At 39.0% G+C, this 26,554-nt stretch overlaps 1 protein-coding gene across 2 annotated transcripts in view; it reads right to left on the bottom strand.

The window, feature by feature from the left end:
- DYNC2H1 (dynein cytoplasmic 2 heavy chain 1) overlaps positions 1-26,554 on the bottom strand; it is a 378,097-nt gene that overhangs the window by 218,854 nt on the left and 132,689 nt on the right. For both annotated transcript variants that reach the window (XM_080641013.1, XM_080641014.1), the window contains exons 51-55: positions 18,436-18,549; positions 16,959-17,101; positions 12,583-12,667; positions 5,456-5,610; positions 3,914-4,051 (exon numbers count right to left, since the gene is read on the bottom strand). In XM_080641013.1, the coding sequence (XP_080497139.1) occupies positions 3,914-4,051; positions 5,456-5,610; positions 12,583-12,667; positions 16,959-17,101; positions 18,436-18,549 (635 nt within the window). The remainder of the gene's footprint in view (positions 1-3,913; positions 4,052-5,455; positions 5,611-12,582; positions 12,668-16,958; positions 17,102-18,435; positions 18,550-26,554) is intronic.

Below are 26,554 nucleotides of genomic sequence, written 5' to 3'. Positions count from 1 at the left end.
CCCACCCATGCCCCAGGCCTCTATCCTATCTAATAAAAGTGTAATATGCAGATTGACCATCACTCCAACACACAAGATGGCTGCCCCCATGTGGTCAAAGATCCTGCCCCCATTTGGACACAAGATGGCCACCACAAGATGGCCAGCAGGGGAGGGCAGTTGGGAGGGTCCAGGCCTGCAAGGGAGGGCAGTTGTGGGCGATCAGGCCAGCAGGGGAGGGCAGTTGGGAGGGACCAGGCCTGCAAGGGAGGGCAGTTGGGGGTGATCAAGCCAGCAGGGGAGGGCAGTTAGGGGTGACCAGGCTGGCAGAGGAGGGAAGTTGGGGGTGACCAGGCCTGCAGGGAAGGGCAGTTGGGGGTACCCAGGCCTGCAGGGGAGAGCAGTTGGGGGGGATCAGGCCTGCAGGGGAGGGCAGTTAGGGGTGACCAGGCCTGCAGGGGAGGGCAGTTAGGGGCAATCAGGCTGGCAGGGGAGCTGTTAGGCATCAATCAGGCTGGCATGGGAGTGGTTAGGGGGTGATCAGGCTGGCAGGCAGAAGTGGTTAGGGCAGGGGTGGGCAAACTTTTTGACTCGAGGGCCACAATGGGTTCTTAAACTGGACTGGAGGGCCGGAACAAAAGCATGGATGGAGTGTTTGTGTGAACTAATATAAATTCAAAGTAAAGGAGTGGAGGGGAGAGCAAGAGAACCCTCCGCTCTTTCGGCTCCGCGGGCCAGATAGAACAGCCGAACGGGCCAGATCTGGCCCGCGGGCCGTTGTTTGCCCACGGCTGGGTTAGGGGCAATCAGAAAGGCAGGTGGGCGAGCAGTTGGGAGCCAGCAGTCCTGGATTGTGAGAGGGATGTGACTGCCTGTTTAGGCCCGATCCCACCAGGATCAAGCCTAATCAGGCAGTCGGACATCCCTCGAGGGGTCCCAGATTGGAGAGGGTACAGGCTGGGCTGAGGGACACCCCCTCCCCATGCACGAATTTCGTGCACCGGGCCTCTAGTATATAAATAAGACATGAATTATTTGCTTGCTCCTAAAAGCAAAATCAAGTGTCCTACATATATAAAAATGCTTGAATACTATGAATGCTTGTATATGGTTTATTTATACTAACAGAAAAACTAAAGAGGAAATTAATCAAGAAACCTATCAAAAGTCCTTACAACAATGGTTCTCAAACATATTATAATCATTCAGGGAGCTTAAAAATTAATGCCTAGTGTCCTATTTTCAAGTATGTTGATTTATTTATTCTGGATGCACCTAGGCCACAGATATTTTTAAAGACTTCCAAGGTGGTCCCAATCTATAATCAAAATTGTGAATCACTGAACCAACCAACTTTTCCTATATCCCACTCCTTTCTTCAGGTACCTTACACATCATCAATTCAATCGAATTTTCTACCTTCCATAAGCACCTCTCTCCCTTTGTATCTGCTACTATTCCTAAATAGGAAAAGTATTTTCTTTAGCTCCACAATCAAAATCTTCTTTAAAGGCCCAGCTGATGTGTACCTTCTTTTATTAAATTTCTCTTCCAAATGGAAGTTACCCTTATTCTGAGTTCCTATTATATTTAATTTGTACATGCCTCGTGCCACAAACTTTAGAAGTTGCACAGTTTGGTATTTAAGCTGCCTCTCCTTTTTTTTTAATAAAAGAATAAACAGAAATGTCTGCTATTTTCAATTAAGCAAAATTAATTAACTTATAATATGACATACACACTTATTCTTCTGTCAGCCAATACAACTAGCAACAGTCTTAGAAAAACCTCTTCTTAGAATATCCCAGAGAAAAGAGTATTACAGCAGTCAATGTATATTACTCATGTTCACTAGTCTGAGAGAACACAGACACCATATGTTTTCCTTTTATAAACACACAATTAGTATTATCCTTATTTAGCCTTTACTTTTTTTCATATTTCAAATCACTCTTTAAATGTAAGAGGTATGTGACAGGTATTTTTCATAATCAAAATTGCCTGCTGCTTTAAATAAATATGTATATTAATTTAGTTCTAAACTGCATTCAGAAAAAAGTTTTACAATATGAAAATTACATTTGATTTTCTGATACATCACTTACCAGGTCAGGGACTCAATAAAATTATCTTGGAAACACTGAATGTGTACATAACCATCAATTATCTGGAAATGTTAAAAATTTCCTATATGCCAATGAATCTATTTTGACCTATCAGGTGAACTATCCTTTTCATTATATAATTCAAATCAATCAGGACAACCCTCTTGTAGAGCTCACAATATGTAAGTTCCCTTCCCATATTCAGATTTCCAATGAAGATGACCAGACTGAAGAGTGAAAGACAAAATAAAATATACTATATTCGAGAAAAAGGAAATTTCATAAAATATCCTCTGAGAGCTAAGTAGAGATATTGCTACACTGAAACAAAAAAAGAACACTCCCAAAAGGAAACATTTAGAGGTTCAGAAAAGAACTTCCTGAGAAATAATATGATAGCAGAAATGAAAAATTCAGTAGGAGAATTAGAAAATAAAGTTGAGGACATTTTGAATAAATTAAAGCAAAGCTATACAGAAGAAAACAGGTTAGAAAACAAGAAAATTAGAGAGCTAGACCAGGAAGCTCCAACACGAAATAATAAATATTCTAAAAGGCAAGAACAGAGAAATAAAGGAAAAGGAATTATCAAGAGAATAATTTAAGGAAATTACCCATAAGTTTTCAAGTGGATAAAACCCACATGGTATCTGACACACTGAATGAAAATAAACCTAAACCAAGGTAGAGGTCATAACTGTCAGAGCAAGAAAAACAAAGATCTAAAAGATTTCAAGGGAGAAAAAAACAAAACAGTTCACTTCAAAGGATCAAGAATTAAAATAGCGTTGAGTGTGCCCTGGCCAGTGGCTCAGTTGGTTGAAGTGTCATCCTGTACACCAAAATGTTGCAGCTCAATTCCTGTTCAGAGCACATACCTAGGTTGAGGGTTCAATCCCAGGTTGGGGTACATAAAGAAGGCAACCAATCGGTGTGTTTCTCTCTCTCTCTCTCTCTCTCTCTCTCTCTCTCTCTCTCTCTCATCTCTATCTATCTCTATCTCTATATCTCTATCTCTATCTCTATCTCTCTCAATAAAAATCAATATGCCCTCAGGTGAGGATTGAAAAGAAAGGAGGAACCAAAAAAGTAATGTATGAGAGCATCATGAGAGGATATGAAGACATAAAAGAATACCTGGACAAAAAAGAAATATTTGTGTGGATGGTTGTAAAGGAATGAGAAAAAAAAAAAGGAAAAAATAACAAATATTTGAAAGGGTTTAACAAAAGAAAGGCAATGACAAAAGGGAATACAATTAAAATATTAAAAGAGCATGAAAATATAAATAGTATGAATAAAGACTTATTTTGTAAATATTGAGAATATACAGACAGGGAAAACTCATGAAGCCTAACGAAGATAGCTTTTTTTTAAATACTCACCTGAGGATATGTTCATTGATGAGAGAGAAAGAGAAAGAGAGAAAGAGAGAAGAGAGAGAGAGAGAGAGAGAGAGAGAGAGAGAGAGAGGAGAGAAACAGTTTTGTAAAAAAAAAAATACATTATCAACTTAAGTAGCAGAGGGTAAACAAATAAAATCACTTATAGACAAATCTATATAAATTTAAAATGTTTATATTTTTACATTTATGAGTTTTAGATAAATTATATGATGAATTGAGGAGAAAATAGTTAAGATTTAAAACAATGTGAAAATACCATGTTCTTCCACAAAAGCTCAAGCACACAATACTATCAGTCAGACTCAGCATAGACAAGCAGTGTTTTTAAATCACTTAAGTAAAAATGTTATTTCTCATACTGATGAACAATCAAGTATGAATGGGCTCCCTATTGCTTGTATCCCTCTGCTCTCTGAACATCACCTGCATTGATACTGTGATCTCCTGAAGGGCAGCATCTGCTTCATCTTGCTTAGTTTTAAGTAACACACTTTGTTCTCCAGCTTTTCTGTTCAGTTCATCCACAAGAGCTTTAGCTTCATTTAGTTTAGATACACCAGCCTATATTAATAAAATATTGATTGGCAATATTTTTAAAAGAAATTTCGTACACACACAACCTATAATATTAAGCAAAAATGCCAATGTGTGCATAAAAAACATTTGCAAGTAAACTTAGGGTTTTATTTTTATTGCAAATTATACTGATTTATTCAATTGTATAACCATTAAGATGTAGTGAAAGACTCCAAAGGGGCTTAAAAAACAGATTTTTAAAGCATCACAATAAAGCTAAACAGATCAACACATATTTGATAGCTTAAGCATGGGATTTTTTATCTACTGTAGTAGATGAAAGAGAAAATAGAACGCAAAAAAATATTCAGAAAATCTTTCCCATTTTTCAGTCTCATAGATGGTGGTAAAAGAATTCATGGGCCATTCTTTGTATACTGGACATTTGGATTTGTCTGTCCAGTACCTATATTTTTTATAAGACACTGCCTCACATGTGTTTCTGGTGGGTTATTCTTCAAAATCCTTGCCAATTCTTTGGGTGATCATTTAACTCTGGCCTGGCAATTATAGTACCCCACTGCCCATGAACAATCCAAGGAACAGACATGAAAAAATATTCCCTTTTCTATGACTTGGGTATTTGTCAGAAAATTTAGGGAGATAGTAATGGCAATAAAGGAATGTAATCAATATTTATTGAGCCCCCAATATAGAGGACAGGCATTGTACTGGTTCTTTAAATATGTCCTTTATCAAATACACACACACACAACAACCACTAACCCAATTAAGCTGCAACTCAACAAGCTTACGTGATTTATTCACAGAAGCCTAGAGAACTAAATCAGGAAATTAACCCTCCCAACGCATGTACAGTTAGTGGCTTAAAATAAATAAAAATGAATCATTAGAAAAATGGATAAAAATACTATAAATTAAGATAAATTCTAGTTTATTACACTAACAAAGAGAAACTAAAACTTTGAAAAGGAAATGCTCTCTGACAACTTCTGAAGCTGGCATTTAATAACACATTTTGTTTAAGCTCTAAAACTAGAACAATAAAAAGAGGAAAATATTCCAAAAGCACTAAGTGACATGGCTAGAATGTTTTTTATAAAATATAACTTGAATGTTTATTATAAAGCATAATCTTGGATATTATGTTTTAATCAATAATAGGTATCTCAGAATTTTTTTAAATGCTTTCATGTGATAAGGACTTTTAATGACAGCACCATAAACTATAATACCACAAAAATACCATACAGTTAAGAAGAGGAATAATTATTGAATCAAAAAAATATATAAAAACATTACTACAATTTAGTGGGTAATACAAACAAGACATTTAATATAGTAAAATGTTTATTTATATTAAATATATACCAAAGAAAACAAGGATTGTTGTTCTGTATAGATAATTCAAGATTACCAATATTATACCTGTAAATGACTTTGCCTTTTTAATAATTCCTTTTTCTTGCTGCTACTAATGGCAGAATATACATGTAAGAAGGTCATATATCGGCTTGGTGTAGCACCATATGCTTTACAAGATTCATGGATTAATAAAAATGATTTTAAAAAATCAGGATCAACTAGAAAGAGATAGAAAACAAAAATTACTTAATATATGCATGATCCATTAAGAATTAGAGAAAATAGGCAGCAGAGTAAGTGGATGCTGCATGGACATGCTCCCAGGAATAGACTGGAATTACAACTAAAATACAATTGAAGACTTGCAGGAGAGAACCCTGATACCCAAGAGACCTCATAGAGACTGGTAGGAGGGGTGGAAGCGTGAAAGGGTTGGCCGGGCACCCACAGACAGCAGCTGAAGTTCTGGAGACATATTGCAACTGTGGAGGATGCTATTGAGAGCTCTGGGATCTAATCACCAAGCTGGGCCCCCCAGCAGAGAGCACTAAAATTGAGAAGGGTACCCACATAACATCTGGCTGTGAAAGGCAGTGGGGTTGCTGCCTGCCAGGGAGCGATGGCTGAAAATTCAGGCATCCTCTTAGAACGCACAAAATTCCCACCTTGTGCTTAGGCTGAGGGTGGGCAGGGTAGACTGGAGCTGTGTGAGCAGACATCATGACTGGGGACTCAGGGGTTAGAGCTCAGAAGGCAGAGATCACTATATTCCTATACTGAGTCATCACCTCATGCAACAGAGAACATCTTTCCCACACAGACATTTGCTCTGCCTGGGGGGGGGGGGGAGGGAGGGGGGAGTTGGGGAGACAGTTGACCCACCCTATTGGAAAACACCTTGCCCTGAGGCCACTTAAGAGACTAAAAATAACAATTAGCCTCCAATCAGAAGCAACTGCTCTAACCTGTTGAAAAAACTCTCTCCGCACCTGAGGACAATTGCCTGGGGGCCATTCAAATCAGAATCCTGTCAGTCTGTAGGCAGAGGCTGTCTCTGGAGGCTTTGAGTCTTTGCCTAATCTAATTAGCCAGAAATAGCATTTGATACATAGTCACAAACCCAGACAGCCAGCCAAAAGGAGAACAAAGAAACAACCCCCAAATGAAAGAACAAGAGAATTCTCCAGAAGAAGAGATAAATGAAGCAGAGATAAGAAACTTATTTGAAACAGAGTTCAGAGTAATGATGGTAAAGTTGCTCAACAGCATGAGAAATGCCATAACACAAATAAAGAACATATTGGAAGGAATACATAGCAGATTAGGGGAAGATGAGGACCGAATCAGTGAATTACAAGATAGGATTGAAACAATCACTCAATCAGAGAACCAAAAAGAAAAAGCAATTAAAAACAGGAGGACAGCTTAGAGAGCTGTGGGACAATGTGAAATCTAACAATATTAGAATAACAAGTGTGCTAAAAGGGGCAGAAAGGGAGAATGGGATAGAGAACGTATTTGAAGAAATAATGGCAGAAAATTTCCCTAACCTGGTAAAGGAAAAGGTCACGTAAGTTCAGGAGGCACAGAGAACCCCAAACAAGAAGAACCCAAACAGGCCGACACCCAGCAACATCATAATTAAAATGCCAAAAATTAAAGACAAAGAGAGAATCTTAAAGGCAGCAATAGAAAAGCAAACTGTTACTTATAAAGGAGTTCCCAGAAGGCTGACACCTAATGTCTCATCAGAAACTCTAAATGCCAGAAGGGAATGGCATGAAGTACTCAAGGTAATGGAAAGCAAGGACCTGAGACCAAGATTACTATATCCAGCAAGGCCATCATTCAAAATGGACGGTCAAATAAAGAGCTTCCCAGACGAAAAAGGAGATAAAGGAGTACATCACCACCAAGCCAGGATTTCAAGAAATGCTAAAGGGACTGCTGTAATGAAAAGAAAAAACAGAAAGACACCTAGGCATATAGAACCAAAATGGCAATAAATAAGTACCTATCAATAATAACCCTAAGTGTACATGGATTAAATGCTCCAATCAAAAGGCACTGAATGGATACAAAAGGTAGCTAAATGGCCGAAACCGGTTTGGCTCAGTGGATAGAGCGTCGGCCTGCGGACTGAAGGGTCCCAGGTTCGATTCCGGTCAAGGGCATGTACCTTGGTTGCGGGCACATCCCCAGTGGGGGGTGGGCAGGAGGCAGCTGATCGAAGTTTCTCTCTCATCGATGTTTCTAGCTCTCTATCCCTCTCCCTTCCTCTCTGTAAAATATCAATAAAATATATTTATAAAATAAAATAAAAAAAAAAGGTAGCTGAATGGAAACAAAAACATGAATCAAATATATGCTGTCTACAAGAAACCCACCTCAGAACAAAAGACACACAGAGGATGAGAGTGAAGGGATGGAAAAAATTTTCCATGCAAATGGAAAAGAAAGCTGAAGTAGCAATACTCATATATGACAAAATAGACTTCAAAATGAAGGCCATCACAAGAGACAAGAAAGGTTACTACATAACACTAAAGGGATCAATCCAACAAGAGGATATAACCCTGGTAAACATATATGCATCCAATATAAGAGAACCTAAATATATACAAAAACTTCTACATGATTTTAAGGGAGAGATCGACAACAATACAGTCATAGTAGGGGACTTAAATATCCTGCTGACTTCACTGGTAGATCTTCCAGACAAAAATTAAAAAAAAAAATACAAAACATCAATAAAACCAAGAGCTGGATCTTTGAAAGGATAAACAAGATTCATGAACCTCTAGCCAGACTCACCAGAAAAGGGAGAGGACCCAAATAAACAAAATGAGAAATGAAAAAGGTGAAGTAACAACTGACCCCACAGAGATATAAAGGATCACAAAAAAATTCTATGAGCAACTCTACTCCAATACACTGGACAACCCTGACCAAATGGACATATTCCTAGAAAAATGCAATCTTCCAAAACTCAATCAGCAAGAATCAGAAAACCTAAATAGACAGATAACTACAGATGAAATCGAAGCAGTAATAAAAACTTCCAGCAAACAAAAGCCTTGGTCCACATGGCTTCACAGGGGAATTTTACGAAACATTCAAAGAAGAACCAACACCTATCCTCCTCAAACTATTCTAAAAAATTCAGAAAGAAGGAACACTTCCAAGCTCTTTCTATGAGGCCAGCATTACCCTAATCCCAAAACCAGGCAAAGACACTGCAAAGAAAGAGAATTACAGGCAAATATTCCTGATGAACATAAATGCTAAAATCCTCAACAAAATACTAGCAAATCAGATCCAAAAATACATTAGAAAGATCATACACCATGACCAAGTGGGATTTATTCCAGGGATACAAGGCTGGTACAATATCCATAAATCAATAAATGTGATACATTACATAGCAAACTGAAAGACAAAAAAACACATGATCATATCAATAAATGCAGAAAAAGCATTGGACAAAATCCAACACCCGTTTTTAATAAACTCTTAACAAAGTGGGAATAGAGGGATCATACCTCAATATAATAAAAGCCTTATATGACAAACCTACAGCCAACATCAGATTCAATGGACAAAAGCTAAAACCATTTTCTATAAGAACAGGAACAAGATAGGGATGCCCACTTTCACCCTCCTGTTCAACATAGTACTGGAAGTGCTAGCTGTAGCGATCACACAAGAAGAAATAAACAGCATCCAAATTGGAAAGGAAGTAAAACTGTCACTATTCGCAGATGACATTATACTGTACATAGAAAACCCTAAAGACTCCATCAAAAACTACTAGATTTAATTAATGAATTCAGCAATGTAGCAGAATATAAAATTAATACACAGAAATCCATGTCATTTTTATACACCAATAATGAACTCCCCAAAAGGGAAAGCAAACAAACAGCCCCAATTACCACTGCAACAAAAAAATTTAGATACCTAGTAATAAACTTAACCAAGGAGGTAAAAGATCTATACTCAGAAAACTACATGGCATTGGAAAAGAGATAGAGGAAGACATATGCAAGTAAAAGAATATATCATGTTCATGAATTGGTAGAATCAACATCATTAAAGTGTCCATACTACTAAAAGCAAGCTATAGAGTCAATGTAATCCCTATCAAAATACCAACAGTTTATTTCACTGACCTAGAATAAACTCTCCAAAAATTTATATGGATCCAAAAAAAGCCCAAATAGCTGTAGCAATCTTGAGAAAGAAGAACAAAGTTGGAAGGATCATACTACCAAGTTATACTAAAGAGCCACTGTACTCAAAGCTGCCTGGTACTGGCACAAGAACAGACATATAGACCAATGGAACAGAATAGAGAACTCAGAAATCTACCCAAGCCATTATGCCCAATTAATATTTGACAAAGGAGACAAGAGCATACAATGGAATCAAGACAGTCTCCTTAATAAATGGTGTTGGGAAAATTGGACAGATGCATGCAAAAAAAATGAAATTAGACCACCAACTTACACCATACACAAAAATAAACTCAAAATGGATTAAAGACTTAAATATAAGATGTGAAACCCTAAAAATCCTAGAAGAAACCATTGGCAGCAAAATCTCAGACATCTCTCGTAGTAATACCTTTATGGATACACCACCTAGGACAATAGAATGTAAGGAGAAAATAAGCAAATGGGACAACATCAAAATAAAAAGCTTCTGCACAGCAAAAGAAACCATCAACAAAATAACAAGAGAGCCCATTGCAAGGGAGAACATATTTGCAAATGTGACATCCAATAAGGGGTTAACCTCCAAAATTTACATGGAACTCATACAACAAAAAGGAAGATCAACAATCCAATTTAAAAATGGGGAAAGGACCTTAATAGACACTTCTCCAAAAGGGACATGCGGAAGGCCAAAAGGCATCTGAAAAAAATGCTCAAAGTCACTAATCATCCCAGAGATGCAAATCAAAACGATTATGAGATACCACCTCACAGCAGTTAGAATGGCTATCATCAACAAATCAACAAAGGACAAGTGTTGACAAGGATGTGGAGAAAAGGGAAACCTCATACACTGCTGGTGGGAATATAGACTGGTGCAGCCTCTGTGGAAAACAGTTTGGAGTTTCCTCAAAAAATTAAAAGTGGAACTACCATTTGACCTAGTGATTCCACTTCTAGGAATATATCCCAAGAATTCAGAAACACACATCAGAAAGGATATATGCACCCCTATGTTCATAGCAGCGCAATTTATAATAGCTAAGATTTGGAAACAATCTACGTGCCCATCAGCAGATGAATGGATTAAAAAGCTGTAATACATCTAAACAATGGAATACTACGCTGCTATAAAAAAGAAAGAACTCACCATTTGCAACAGCATGGGTGGAACTGGAGAGCATTATACCAAGAAAAATAAGCCAGTCAGAGAAAGATAAATATCTCATGATCTCACTCACGTGTGGATTCTAATGAACAACATAAACTAATGGACAAAAATAGACCCAGATATGTAGAAATATCAAACAGATTGTCAAACCTCAGAGGGAATGCAGGGGTGGATGGAGGAGTGGGAAAGATCAACCAATGAACTCATATGCATATATGCATAACCCATAGACACAGACAAAAGGTTGGTGAAGGTTTGCAGAGGAGAGGTTTGGAAGGGGCAACAGGGGAAAAGAAAGGGACATATGCAATACTTTCAAAAATAAAGATTTATATATAAAAAAAAAGTTTAGGCTTCTAGCCAAGACCATAAGCAATAAGAAGGTGTTCAGATCACTGGAGTCAAATATATAAATACTAGAGGCCCGGTGCACGAAATTCGTGCACTGGGTGGGGGGTGTCCCTCAGGCCAGCCTGGACCCTCTCCAATCGGGGAACCCTCGGGGGATGTCCGACTGCCAGTGGGATTGGGCCTAAACTGGCAGTCGGACATCCCTCTCACAATCAAGGACTGCTGGCTCCTGACCACTCACCTGCCTGCCAGCCTGATCACCCCCTAACTACTCCCCTGCCAGCATGATTGATGCTTAACTGCTCCCCTGTCAGGCCGGTTGCCCCCAACTTCCGTCCCCTGCCAGCCTGGTCACCCCTAACTGCCCTCCTCTGCTGGCCCGATCACCCCTAACTGCCCTCCCCTGCCAGCCTGGTCAACCGCAACTGCCCTCCCCTGCAGGCCTGGTCACCCTAACTGCCCTCCCCTGCAGGCCTGGTCCCCCCCACCCCAACTGCCTTCCCCTGCCAGCCTGGTCGCCCTAACTGCCCTCTTCTGCCAGCCATCTTGTGGCAGCCATCTTTGACCATATGTGGACGGTCATCTTTGACAACATGGGGGCAGCCATCTTGTGTGAAGGCGTGAGGGTCAATTTGCATATTACCTCTTTATTATATAAGATTAATTTCTTAAATTCAAACAATAGATATTCTGTTAGGTCCTACATGAAATGACATAAATATTTATTTAAAAACAAACAGGGCTTAAAAGTTTAGGTTTGATCAAAAGAGATATAACCTTGTTAGCTTAGTATCATTCAAAATCATAATCATCGTGAATCTTTAACGGATCTGTAACATTAGATGGCTATATGTGTGTGTGTGTGTGTGTGTGTGTGTGTGTGTGTGTGTGTATATATATACATATATATATATGTATATATATATATATATATATATATATATAAAAAGAAGTAATATGCAAATGAGGTCGGGACTCCGAAACAGTCATGACCAGCTCAGGAGGAGGGGCCAGGCGTGGCCCCGAGCCTGGAAGAACAACACACAGGCGCAGCCTGGAGCCTGAGAGATAAACACAGAGGGGTGCCTGCTCCGAGCCTCCGCAGCGTGGCTGGGGGCAGGACCCAGGCGGACACACACACACACACACACACACACACACACACACGGGGCGCCTGCTTCAAGCCTCCTCGGGGCGGCTGGGGGCGGACACTCACACACACGCAAGCGCGAAGCACCGGCTCCAAGCCTCTGCATCCAGACTGCGGCTTAGGTCCACTCCCTGTGGGGAGCGGGCCTAAGCTGTCTGTAGGACATCCCCTGAGTGCTCCTGGACTATGAGAGGGAGCAGGCTGGGCTGAGGGATCCCCACCCTCCAGTGCATGAATTTCATGCACCAGGCCTCTAGTTTAACAAATATAAATGATTTAAAATAAATTTAATTAAAAGTACCTGAATATTTTTTCTTTTCTTCTTTTCTTTTTTTTTCACCACATTTTTCTTCACTACCTGTTTCATTGAATAACATTTCAGGTATCTAAAAAACAAAGAGAATTTCTGTAAACCTCAATTCAGTATGAAAAAATTTTATTAAATGCAATTATCTGAGGTTAAAAACCTTTAACATAGATGCACACACATACACATATACACATACACACATGCACACACAAACAGTATCAATTGCACTTTTCTTCTAGGATTTTTTCTAGATGAAAAGAAAAAAAAATCAAAATACATACATCTTTGGAAGACATTATTTCCTAGACAATTTTTCACACATATCAACCATTAATTGATTGAAAAATTACACTTAAGAAAAGCTCCAATATCTCACTTAAAAGACAATTAGACTGAAATGAAGAAAATCACAATTTAGATTAAATTAGAAAGTAATCACAAATGCCATTTAAAATTACATAATAATTAAAATATGTAGCATAAAAATAACAAAATGCCTTCATGGCATAAAGTGATCCTAAGGGTTCTTTTGCTTTCTTGGATAAGAAATAACTAAAAGTATATGGAAACAATTTAATAAGTGATAATGCTAAAAACTATCTATTGCCTAGCTATAACTAGGTTTTTGTCACTATCACAAATAAGAAAATAATACCTCATAAATAGATCATTATTATTACATAAAATATGGTAATCTCATAAAATTACTATTTTAAAATAGTATATAAAAACTCTTAGTTTCCTGGAAAAAAATAAAGCAATAGAACTATGAAATTTTAAAATTAAGCCAAAAAGCTTCAACTTCTTTACCTAGCTGTTAATGTTAATACCATGAGAAAGCACAAGTAATTCGGGTAACTAGGTCAAAAATCATTTTCTGAATTTTTTGGGTTGAATAAAATGTAAGCCAAAAGATTCCTGAACTAATGGAGGGCTTAAAAGGGCCATGACTCTCAAGCCAGAGAATGATTTACTCAAATAGCTTCACTAATTCTGACAAAACGCTTAAATCTCTGTGAGAATATTTTAAATTTACACTTCTAAACAAATAGAAATGTTTCTTTGAAACTCGCTTTCTTTAAATAATTCTATTCTTTATGTTAATTAGTTTGTGGCAAACATTTCACAACATGTACATATATCAAAGCATTATGTTGTACATCTTAAATACATACAGTTTTTGTCAATTATCCTATATAATAAAAGGCTAATATGCAAATTGTCCCCTCAACCTGGATTTCGACCAACCAGGAGTTAGATGTGTGCTGACCACCAGGGGGCAGCATGGAACATGGCTGGGGTCAGCAATGTGGTGCTGGCAGAAGGAAGCAGTGGAGCTGCTGCCGGCCCCAATGGGCCCCAACGAGAGCGGGACCACAACGGGATGGTGGAGCAGGTAAGCAGGTGGCACCAGGCCAAGATGCATCCAAAGGGAGGTCCTGGCTGGCGGCAGCAGGCAGCTGAGGGAAGGGAGGCCACGGCTGGCAGCCGGCAGCCGCTAGGGACCCTACCCATGCACGAATTTCGTGCACTGGGCCTCTAGTATCTCAATAAAGCCAAAGGGAAAAAATGGTCTATTCATAAACAGTATCCTACATTAGCAAAGTTTTTCTGTCCAGATCCTCCTATATTCCCTTTTGCCTCCACTTTCCCTACTGGAGATAACAATAGCACTTTCTAAAAATTAAATGGGTTATTAACCCTACTATCTCCTATTAACACCCTCACCCCTTAATTCCTTGAACTGCTGTTTTCTTATCCACTACCTTGTTCTCAGCCCCTCACTTGCACCCCAAATGGTCACATCAAGACCTTGTCATTAACAATAATCAAAATCATTCCAGCCCTAACCGGTTTGGCTCAGTGGATAGAGCATCGGCCTGCAGACTCAAGGGTCCCAGGTTCGATTCCAGTCAAGGGCATATACCTTGGTTGCGGGCACATCCCCAGTGGGGAGTGTGCAAGAGGCAGCTGAATTGATGTTTCTCTCTCATCGATGTTTCTAACTCTCTATAACTCTTCTTTCCTCTCTGTAAAAAATCAATAAAATATACTTTAAAAAAAAAATCATTCCATAACTTCTCTTTCAAATGTCCCACTCTTCCACCACTACACTCCTATCTTCCCAGCTCATTCCCTTCACAATATCAATAATTCTTAGACCCCATAGACTCCTACAATCCATTAATTTGACCATCTTTATACTGTCATTCACTATCTTCCTATTATAATTTCTCAAATCACTTGGCCTTCACTTGGTTTATCATACATAGTAGCAAAGCCTAAATCCTGGTTAAATGACAGTCACCCCTTTTTGGAGGTCTGCATTTATGAGTGCTCATGTGACTAGAGAAAAACACACAATAATGCTGATTGGCCGCAATTGATCTACATGATCACTAACCTCAAGTGAACCCTTAGTGCTATCTACATATTATCCTAAACCCGTGGTCAGCAAACTACGGCTCGAGAGCCACACGTGGCTCTTTGGCCCCTTGAGTGTGGCTCTTCCACAAAATACCATGGCCTGGGCGAGTCTATTTTGAAGAAGTGGCGTTAGAAGAAGTTTAAGTTAAAAAGATTTGGCTCTCAAAAGAAATTTCAATCATTGTACTGTTGATATTTGGCTCTGTTGACTAATGAGTTTGCCGACCACTGTCCTAAACCTTTCACTTTTTTACTCTTCTGAACTGCTTTCCTATATAATAAAGAGGTAATATGCAAATTGACCATCACTCCAACACATAAGATGGCCGCCCCCATGTGGTCAAAGATGGCCAGCAGGGGAGGGCAGTTGTGGGTGATCAGGCAAGCAGGGGAGGGCAGTTGGGGGCAACCAGGCCGGCAGGGGAGAGCAGTTAGGGGTGACCAGGCCTGCAGGGGAGAGCATTTAGGGGCAATCGGGCCAGCAGGGGAGGGCAGTTAGGGACAATCAGGCCGGTAGGGGAGCAGTTAGGTGTCGATCAGGCCGGCAGGAGAGTGGTTAGGGGGTGATTAGGCTGGCAAGCAGAAGTGGTTAGGGGCAATCAGGCAGGCAGGCAGGCGAGCGGTTGGGAGCCAGCAGTCCTAGATTGTGAGAGGGATGTCCGACTGCCCCACCAGGATTGGGCCTAAACGGCCAGTCAGACATCCCTCAAGGAGTCCCAGATTGGAAAGGGTGCAGGCAGGGCTGAGGGACAACCCCCCAGACCACCCATGCATGAATTTCATGCACCGGGCCTCTAGTTTTATATATCCTCTAACATAACATCAAGACTCCAGAATCTGTTCCTTCAACTTTTCTCTCAACTAATAATCGTTCTTCCTATTTCACTGAGAAAATAAAAACAATCAGAAGAGTGTCAAAAACTTTCCCACATTGCACCTACCCTTGGACCTTTGCCCTTGTGCTCTGCTTTCTTTCTTGTTATTATGGATGACATTTTCATTCTCCAAGCAAAGAGCAATCCTTAATCTTTTCATCTGTGCCCTATACTCATATGCTGTCCACTACCAATGATACTGCTCTAGCAAATTTTCCCTGTCTTTCCTGTAACATAATTTTTGCATATAAACAGGCTATATAATTTGTCCCATCTTAAAACAGAAAAAAAATTAAAAAAAACAACTTCCTCCAATTACTGATCCATTTCTCTCTTATACAACAAAATTGCTCAAAAGAAATAACCATATTCAGTGTCTCTAATCCTCTCTTCTCATTCTTTCTGAAATGTATTCTAATATGGCTTTTTCTACTACTAATTAAAACTGCTTTATCAAAATCATCAATGACCTCCATGTTGTTAAACCCAATTTTCAGGCCTCATCTACTTTCATGAGTCACAGTTAATCCTTCCTTACTCCTTTGAAATGTTATCTTCACTTGGCTTCCAGGCTTCGATTGTCTTCACACTCTCCTGGTTTTCCTCATATTCTCTAACAGCCCCTTCTCGGTTCCCTTGGAGGGTTCCTCCTCTTCAGTTCAACTTCTTAATGTTAAAGTACCCAGCCTTATTAACCTTGCATCTTGGATGTCTGACATCTCATATTTAGCAAATAGCATAGCAATGATAGATTTTTTCAAAAAATTAAATATTTTATTTAAAAATATCATTACTATGATGTTTTTATTATAAGTTAGTCTATGATAGGCCAGTAAAATTTTTCAAGTCCAATAGACATCTGTGTGGTCTTTAAGAATATAATCTTCAACCTAAAATTCTAGACTCAACTGAACTATCATATGAAGAAAATAGTGTTATCTTCAGACATACAAGAGATGTTCAGTGCCACAATTAAGGAAACCAAAGGAAAGTCATGAAAATCAGTAACTTAAAAAAAAAATAGGCTTATATTTTTTTATATCCATATTTAAATGTGAAACTTACTTTCTTCATGCTGCTATCTGACCAACCTTCCATCCACAACACCTGGCATTTCTTATGCAATGCTGGATTACTCTCACAGTTTATTGTGAAGTTTAAATTTGCAGAATCCATTATCAAGACAATATGCAAGTTTTGTTGAATTCCTAAAAAATACATAAGAAAATTATAATTATGGAATATGACAGCAATAATTGGGGAAACCAGCATATGGTCTGGTTTTATGAAATTAACATTTCTGAAATGGAATAGTAGGAGCTATTTATTTAAAAAGCACAAGCTATGAAACAGCATTAGAGTATGATTTTTATTTTGGTTAAGAAAATACTTGAATGTGTGTGTGTGTGTGTGTGTGTGTGTGTGTGTGTGTATACTAATAAAAAATATCCAGAAGGATATTAATGAAGAAGATACTATATTGCTGTTTTGTATGTTATTTATCAAATGAGATATTGGATTCTATTTTATAATTTTTCTTTCAAAGATTCTTATTTCAATATTCACAAGCAAAATTGATATCTGGTTTTATTTTAAAATATATATTTCCCCTGTTTCAATATCCATGTTATTTTCCCTTCAAAAAATATATTTGGAAACTTTCCTAAATTTTCTATGTGCTACAACAGTTTAAAATAGCACTGGGATGATCTGCTTCTTAAAGGTGTTATAGAACTGCCTTATAAACTTGAAGGAGAGCGAAAGAAGGGTAGCTCTTGAACAACTTTCCCTATTTCATCAATATTAAAGGTTCTTTTAGAAAAATAAAGAAGGTAAATATAATAGTAATGTCTGAGTGGTATTATTGCCTTTATTTTTACATATTAATTTTAGATATCTATAGTACACATAAAACTATTTCTTATAATAATAACAGGTTATTAAGTTTAAAAAAATATATAGAGTCTGGCACAAACTAAATAGTTCATTAATTCTCTAAAATAGGAAGTACAAGCACTAATTTTACCACATGAAAATAAAGGCAGCAACATACATTACCAAACTTTCATTCTTTCCTTTTGCTAAAATTTTGCTAACATATTTTTTATTATCTGTTAGCCTTTAAGCTATATTAATTGTTATTTTCTAAAAGCTCCACAAAAGCCAAAACCGGTTTGGCTCAGTGGATCTACGGACTGAAAGGTCCCGGGTCCAATTCCGGTCAAGGGCATGTACCTTGGTTGCAGGCACATCCCCAATAGGAGGTGTGCAGGAGGCAGCTGATCGATGTCTCTCTCTCATCGATGTTTCTAACTCTCTATCCCTCTCCCTTCCTCTCTGTGAAATATCAATAAAATATATTAAAAATAATAATAATAATAATAATAATAATAATAAAAGCTCCACAAAAAAAAGTATAAATTACTAACTGGACCCAAAATTTAAGATACCTTTGTAATCTATAGAAAATAAAGTAGATTAAACGATATTTATTTCACATGAACCAAAATTTGAATTGATTACTAAATTAGATGTCACTTACTATATGTGAAGTAATTGAAGGTTGGTCCAAAAAATCCATCCTGTGAAGCCTGATCTTTAAGAGGCAACAGCAAGGGCTCTAACTCTTCAAGGGTATAGAGCCCAGGAACTTCACCTACAGCAGACAATTACATTTCTTTTGAATTTTAGTTGCTTTACACTAAATCAAAAATACAATTTCCATATACAATGCTTCTTCTATTTTTGTATTAAATAATCTACCCCTATTCAATCTGTTTCCAAAAATACACAAACCTTACCACTTCAATATTTCTCACAAATCTACATCTACTGCCTTCATTTGATAAAATTCAAATTCCTAAGCAAACCATTCAAGACAGTTCATGATAAATCCATGTATCTGGCTCTCTGGGTTCTTTTTCAACACTCCTCCACAGGACCGTGTGTTCTAGCCTCAATGAACTTCTTTGTGTCCCATAAATATAATGAAATATTCCCTCTTTCTGGACTATAACTCTACAGTTTTCCTCTGCTCCCTATCTTTCCCCAAAATTAGTGTTTATCTTTCAAGATATTCCTTTGTCAACTGCTATTCCCATGAACCTTTTCTTACTAGCGGTATGCTAAATAAAGGACTCTTTTCTCTTTCACATAATATCCAAACATATCACTGTTTAGCATTTATCACATCCTTTAATAATAAATGAGGTGTGGAAAAATGGCGGTGGAATAGACAGACGTGTCCCAAGCCTTGTCCCAAGCAGATAGAAAGAACAGCTGAAGGTCGCATAGGGAGTGTCTATTGGAGAGTTAAGGGACAGCTATACTCCAGGAAAAGGTGGGGGACTGCTGCACGGAGGTCCCCTGACCGGGCAGTCCCCACTGCTGCCGGGTTCCCTCCCGGAGCCACCGGCTCTGACGCGGAGACTGCGCCATCTTGAAGGGGAAAGTGGGTGTAATTGGAAACCTGAAAATCTAAAACTGCGGCACCCACCAAACAGCTGCGAACCCCAGAGCATCAGTACCCAATTGGCGCAAACACAAGAATTCAGAGGAGCTCTACATCCCACCACAGAAAGGTCAGATTTCTCCAGGGATAAGGTGAGGTCTCTGGTCCCAGAGAAATGCGCACACTGCGGGAACTGGAGGACCAGGGGAAGTCTGCACTGAGAAAAATCCGTGGCTGTTGGGGCTGGTGTGATTAGTGAATGGGGAAGGGGGTCCTCAGAGCTGCTAACAGAGGGGATCCCTAAAAAGCAACCCATTTTGATATGACACAGAATAACAGCCTAAAAATTTTGGGAGTGTGCCAGCTGTTTGGACACAAGGGGGAAAAAGGGATTGTGCAGGCTTACACGCAGATCCGGAGTTCGCACACTCGCACTTTCTCCTCTTTGAATCCTTGTTTCTGATTACTGAGCCCAATACATAGGATCACCCAGTTGGGGACACCCTAGGAGACTGCAGGGGAAAGTTGTTTTTCTGGAACCTGGGGATCAGAGAGGGGAGTGACCGCCAGAGAACCAGCTCTGGGGCAGCCCACTCCCACAAACTGGTATTGAGTGCCACAGGGAAAGCAGGATCTAAAGCAGAGGCTACAGAGGACCCATAGACCTGGAAGTCAACCCAGAAACACTGCCACCCAGGGGATGAATCACAAATTGACTCTTGTGTAATCACAAATTAAGGAATACAAGAAAGTAAGACACACCGCCTGCTTAAAAAACAGGACTGGCTTACAACACTGAGGAGCAGTGGAATGCAGGGAACTGCAATACAATCCTGAATGGGAAACAGGCATGCCAAACAGAACAATAGAGGAAGTGAATGACCTTCACTACTGCACGTTTTATTTTTATTATTTTTTTATTATTTTTTTTTCTTTTTCATCTTTTACTTAAGAAACTAAGTTTTTTTCTTTTTTCCTAACTTGATTTTACCTTTATAATTATTACATTTTTATTTTCAATCAGTATTATTACTACTACTATTTTACCTTTTTTTAAAAAAAGTGTCATTTTGAGGGAATAATGGCGGCGGAATAGACAGACGTGTCCCGAGCCTTGTCCCGGAGCAGAAAGAAAGAACAGCTGAGGGACGCACAAGGAGTGTTTGTTGGCTGGTTGGGAGACAGCTGAATTCCAGAAGGAGGTGGGGGACTGCTGAACGGGGTTCCCCTGACCTGGCAGCACCAACTGCGGCTGGGTCCCCTCCCGGAGCTGCGGGCTTGGACGCGGAGTCTGCGCCATCTTGATCCGGAAAGTGGAGCTTATCTGAAGCCTGAGAATCCACAACTGCGGCACCCCAGGAACAGCTGCGAGCCCCAGAACAACGCTCCCCAACTGGCGCAAGCACACGGGTTCAGAGGAGCTCTACACTCCACCACGGAAAGGTCAGATTTCGCCTGGGATAAGGTGAGGTCTCTGGTCCCGGCGGGAGAGAGGAACGCGCGTTTTGCGGGAGCTGGAGGACCAGGGAAGTCTGTGCCTAGAAAAATCCGTGGCTGTAGGGGCTGGCGTGATCTGTGATTGTGGAAAGGGGTCCTCAGAGCTGCTAAGAGAAGGGCACTCTAAAAAGCAACCCATTTTGATCTGAAGTGCAGGGACACCCTAAGAATTTCAGGCTGTCCAGACTTACGCGCAGCCCGTGCGCTCCCTTTGTGCCTGGGTTTACTCGCAGTCCTGGAGTTCGCACACTTGGGCTTTTTCCTCTTCAAATCCTTGCTTCTGATTACTAAGCCCAATACATAGGATCACCCAGTTGGGGACACCCTGGGAGACTGCAGGGGAAAGTTGTTTTTCTGGAACCTGGGGATCGGAGCGGGGAGTGACCATCAGAGAGTCAGCTCTGAGGCAGACCACGCCCACAGGCCGGTGGCGAGTGCTACAGGGAAAGAAGGCTCTAACACTGCCTAGAGAGGCCATAGATAGACCCGGAAGTCAATCCAGAAACACTGCCACCCAGGGGCTGAATCACAAATTGACTCTTGCGTAATCAAAAATAAAGGAATACGAGAAATTAAGACACACCGCCTGCTTAAAATCAGGACTGGCTTACAACACCGAAGAGCAGTGGATTGCAGGGAACTGCAATACTGTCTGGACTGAGAAACAGGCGTGCCAAACAGAAAAACAGAGGAAGTGAATGACCTTCACTACTTCACATTTTATTTTTACCTTTTATTTTTTTATTTTTTTTTATTTTCATTTTTTGCATCTTTTAATCAAGAAACTTTTTTTTCTTTTTTCATCACTTGATTTTACCTTTTTAATGATTACATTTTTATTTTCAATCTGTATTATTACTACTGCAATTTTATCTTTTTTTTTTTTTTTTTTTTTTTTTTTTTTTTTTTAAGTGTCATTTTATTTTCTCTTCATTTTATTTTGGGATTAGGGTTCTACATTCTATTTTTTATCTTTCCTTTAGCATCGTTTTACTCTATCTCAACTCTACCTTTAGGCCATCACTCTCTTCCTAACCTCCCCCTTTTCAGTGTCCTGTTTGTCTTACCCTTTTACTGCTTTAGATTTTACCTATTCTTTCTGTTTACCCCTTGTTAAAATTTCACCCTACTTACATATCTAATTTCTAATCCCCTGCTCCAAGTCCACATACACCTCTCCCTTCGCTGTCTGAGCTATCCATAAACTTGCCCTTCTCTCTGTCCTTTTGTTGTTGTTTGCTTGAATGTAGATTATATCCAATTTTTATGCTGTTTTTGTGAGATTGTTTTGCTTATTCTTCTTTTGTTTATTTTTTTGTTTGTTTTGTGCTTCAGCTTTCCCTTGCCTCAATCCATATTAGTTGGTGTTGTAGTTTGTATTAATCCCCAGGCACTTGTTGCTGGCATTTGCTGGGATTAGTGATTGTTCTATTGGAGTTTTATCCCCAATATATATAGTCTGTTCCCCTTTCTCTCTTAGTCACTTTCTTGTCTCTCTTACTTTTTTTTTCTCTTTACTTTCCCTTTTCCCAATTTCATTTTCACACTCCTTTTTTCTTTTTTTCTTTCTTTCTTTCTTTTTTCCTCTTCTTCTTTCTCTCCTATCACCTAATTTGCCTTTCTCTGGTGGTCACCTTTATTGGAGGTTATTAATATCGTGAATACATTCCTGTTCAGTGCCTTGTGAGTTGTACCTGGTAGTGCTGTATTTTGTGCCTTTAAATCAACCCAGGAGAGAGAGAACTACATAACCAGAGAAGAGAGACCATGGGGAGACAAAGAAGCAGCCCGCATATGAAAGAAAAGCAGGCATCACCAGAAAAGGAAGTAAACGAAATGGAGGCAAGCAACCTTCCAGAAAAAGAATTCAGAGAAATGGTCATAAGGTGGCTGAAAAGAATGGAAGACAAATTCGACAATATGAGCAAGAACCAAGAGGAAATGAAGAAGAACCAAGAAGAAATGAAAAATGACATCGCTGCTGTAAAGAACTCAATAGAAAGCATCAAGAGTAGACTAGAAGAAGCAGAGGACCGCATCAGTGAGCTAGAAGACAAGATGGAAAAAAATACCCAAGAAAAGCAACTTCTAGAAAAAAAAATTAAAAGGCAGGAGGAGAGTCTAAGGGAACTTTGGGACAACACGAAACAAAACAACATCCGCATAATAGGGGTTCCAGAAGGAAAGGAAGCTGAGCAAGGAATAGAAAACCTCTTTGAAGAAATAATGACAGAAAATTTCCCAGATATAGGGAAGAAAAAACCCACACAAATCCAAGAAGCTCACAGAGTCCCAAGCAAAATGAACCCCAAAAGACCGACGCCAAGGCACATTATAATTAAATTGGCAAACACCAACGACAAAGTAAGAATCTTAAAAGCAGCAAGAGAGAGACAGAAAGTTACATACAAAGGAACCCCCATCAGACTAGCAACTGATTTCTCAACAGAAACTCATCAGGCCAGAAGGGAATGGAATGAAATATACAAAGTCATGCAAAGGAAGGGGCTGAATCCAAGAATACTGTACCCAGCAAGGCTGTCAATCAAAATTGAAGGTGAAATCAGGAGCTTCACAGACAAAAAAGGACTAAGGGAATTTATTACCACCAAACCAGCAATGCAAGAAATGCTAAAGGGTCTACTGTAAAAAAAAAAAAAAAAAAGAAAGAAAGAAACAGGAAGCGAAGAAGTAACACAGGGGTAAAGAATAGGAATGGCGACAAATAAGTACCTATCAATAATAACTTTAAATGTAAATGGATTAAATGCCCCAATCAAAAGACATAGGGTAACGGATTGGATAAGAAAACACCACCCATATATCTGCTGTCTACAAGAAACCCACCTCAGAAAAAAAGACGCACACAGACTGAGGGTGAAGGGATGGAAAAAGGTTTTCCAGGCAAATGGAACTGAAAAAAAAGCTGGGGTAGCAATACTTATTTCTGACAAATTAGATCTCAAACTGAAGGACATAACAAGAGATAAGGAAGGCCATTTCATAATACTAAAGGGAGCAATCCAACAAGAAGAAATAACTCTGGTAAACATATATGCACCCAATACAGGAGCACCCAAATACATAAAAAAACTCCTGGAGGATATTAAGGGAGACATTGACAGCAATACAATCATAGTAGGAGACTTTAATACCCCACTATCACCATTGGACAAATCCTCTAAACAAAACATCAGCAAAGAAACATCAATCCTAAATGACTCACTAGACCAGATGGAATTAATTGACATTTTCAGAACATTTCACCCCAAAGCCACAGAATATACATTCTTCTCAAGCGCACATGGGTCATTTTCAAAGATAGACCATATGTTGGGACATAGGCAAAGTCTCTTCAAATTCAAGAAGATAGAAATCATATCAAGCATCTTCTCAGACCACAGTGGCATAAAACTGGAAATCAACTACAATAAAAACAACCCAAAGAAATCAAACACATGGAGACTAAACAGCATGCTATTAAACCATGACTGGGTTACCAGAGAGATCAAAGAAGAAATAAAAAACATCATGACAACAAATGACAATGAAAACACTACAATCCAAAATCTATGGGACACAGCGAAAGCAGTCTTGAGAGGGAAGTTCATAGCTCTACAAGCCTACTGCAAAAAACAAGAAACAGGGGTAATAAATTACCTAACCCAACAACTCAAAGAGTTAGAAAAAGAGCAACAAGAAAAGCCCAGTGTAAGCAGAAGGAAGGAAATAATAAAGATCAGAGCACAGATAAACGACATAGAGACCAAAGAAACAATACAAAAGATCAACAAAACCAAGAGCTGGTTCTTTGAAAGGATAAACAAGATTGATGAACCTCTAGCCAGGCTCACCAAGAAGCAAAGGGAGAGGACCCAAATAAACAAGATCAGAAATGAAAGAGGTGAAATAACAACAGATCCCGCCGAAATACAAAGGATTGTTAAAAAATACTACGAACAACTCTATTCCAACAAACTGGACAACCTGGAGGAAATGGACATATTCCTAGAAAAATATAACCTTCCAAAACTCAATCAGGAAGAATCTAAACAGCTCAACATGCCAGTAACTATGGAAGAAATTGAAGCAGTCATCAAAGAGCTTCCGGCAAACAAAAGCCCGGGGCCAGACGGCTTCACAGGAGAGTTCTACCAAACATTCAAGGAAGAACTAAAACCTATCCTCCTCAGACTATTCCAAAAAATTCAAGAGGAAGGAACACTTCCCAGCTCCTTCTATGAAGCCAGCATCACCCTAATACAAAAACCAGATAAAGACAACACAATGAAGGAGAATTACAGGCCAATATCCCTCATGAATGTAGATGCCAAAATCCTCAATAAAATTCTAGCAAATAGGATCCAGCAGTACATCAGAAAGATCATACACCATGACCAAGTAGGATTTATCCCAGGAATGCAAGGATGGTTCAATATCCGCAAATCAATAAATGTGATACATCACATAAACAAATTGAGAGATAAAAATCACATAGTCATATCAATTGATGCAGAAAAAGCATTTGACAAAATCCAACACCCTTTCTTGATAAAAACTCTCAACAAGGTGGGAATAGAAGGATCATACCTCAACATCATAAAAGCTATATATGATAAACCCACAGCTAACATCATACTCAATGGGCAAAAACTAAAACCATTTCCCCTAAGAACAGGAACAAGACAGGGATGCCCACTCTCACCACTCCTGTTTGACATAGTACTGGAAGTATTAGCCACTGCAATTAGACAAGAAGAAGAAATAAAAGGCATCCAAATTGGAAAAGAAGAAGTAAAGCTGTCCTTATTTGCAGATGACATGATATTGTACATAAAAAACCCGAAAGACTCCATCAAAAAACTAACAGACTTAATAAATGAATTCGGCAATGTAGCAGGATACAAAATTAACACCAAGAAATCTATGGCATTTCTATACACCAACAATGAACTTACAGAAAGAGAGACTAAAAAAGCAATCCCATTTTCCATCGCACCAAAAAAATTAAGATACTTAGGAATAAACCTAACCAAGGAGGTAAAAGACCTATATGCGGAAAACTACAGGACACTGAAAAAAGAGATAGAGGAAGATGTAAACAGATGGAAGAACATACCATGTTCATGGATTGGTAGAATCAACATCATTAAAATGTCCATACTACCCAAAGCAATCTATAGATTCAATGCACTCCCCATTAAAATACCAACGGCGTATTTCACAGACCTAGAAAGAACTCTCCAAAAATTCATCTGGAATAAAAAAAGACCCCGAATAGCCACAGCAATCCTGAGAAAGAAGAATAAAGTAGGAGGGATCTCAATACCAGATTTCAAGCTGTATTACAAAGCCACTGTCATCAAAACAGCCTGGTACTGGCACAAGAACAGACATATAGATCAATGGAACAGAATAGAGAATCCAGATATCGACCCAAACCAATATGCGCATTTAATATTTGACAAAGGAGGCATGAGCATACAATGGAGTCAAGACAGTCTCTTTAATAAATGGTGTTGGGAAAATTGGACAGATACATGCAAAAAAATGAAACTAGATCACCAACTTACACCATACACAAAAATAAACTCAAAATGGGTACAGGACTTAAATATAAGACGGGAAACCATAAAAATACTAGAGGAATCCACAGGCAGCAAAATCTCAGACATATGCCAAAAGAACTTTTTCAGTGATACTGCCCCTAGGG

This window comes from Plecotus auritus, assembly GCF_963455305.1.
Source record: "Plecotus auritus genome assembly, chromosome: 9".
Lineage (NCBI taxonomy): Eukaryota > Metazoa > Chordata > Mammalia > Chiroptera > Vespertilionidae > Plecotus > Plecotus auritus.
Note: the sequence above shows the minus strand (reverse complement) of the source record. Positions and strands in the feature narration are given on the sequence as shown.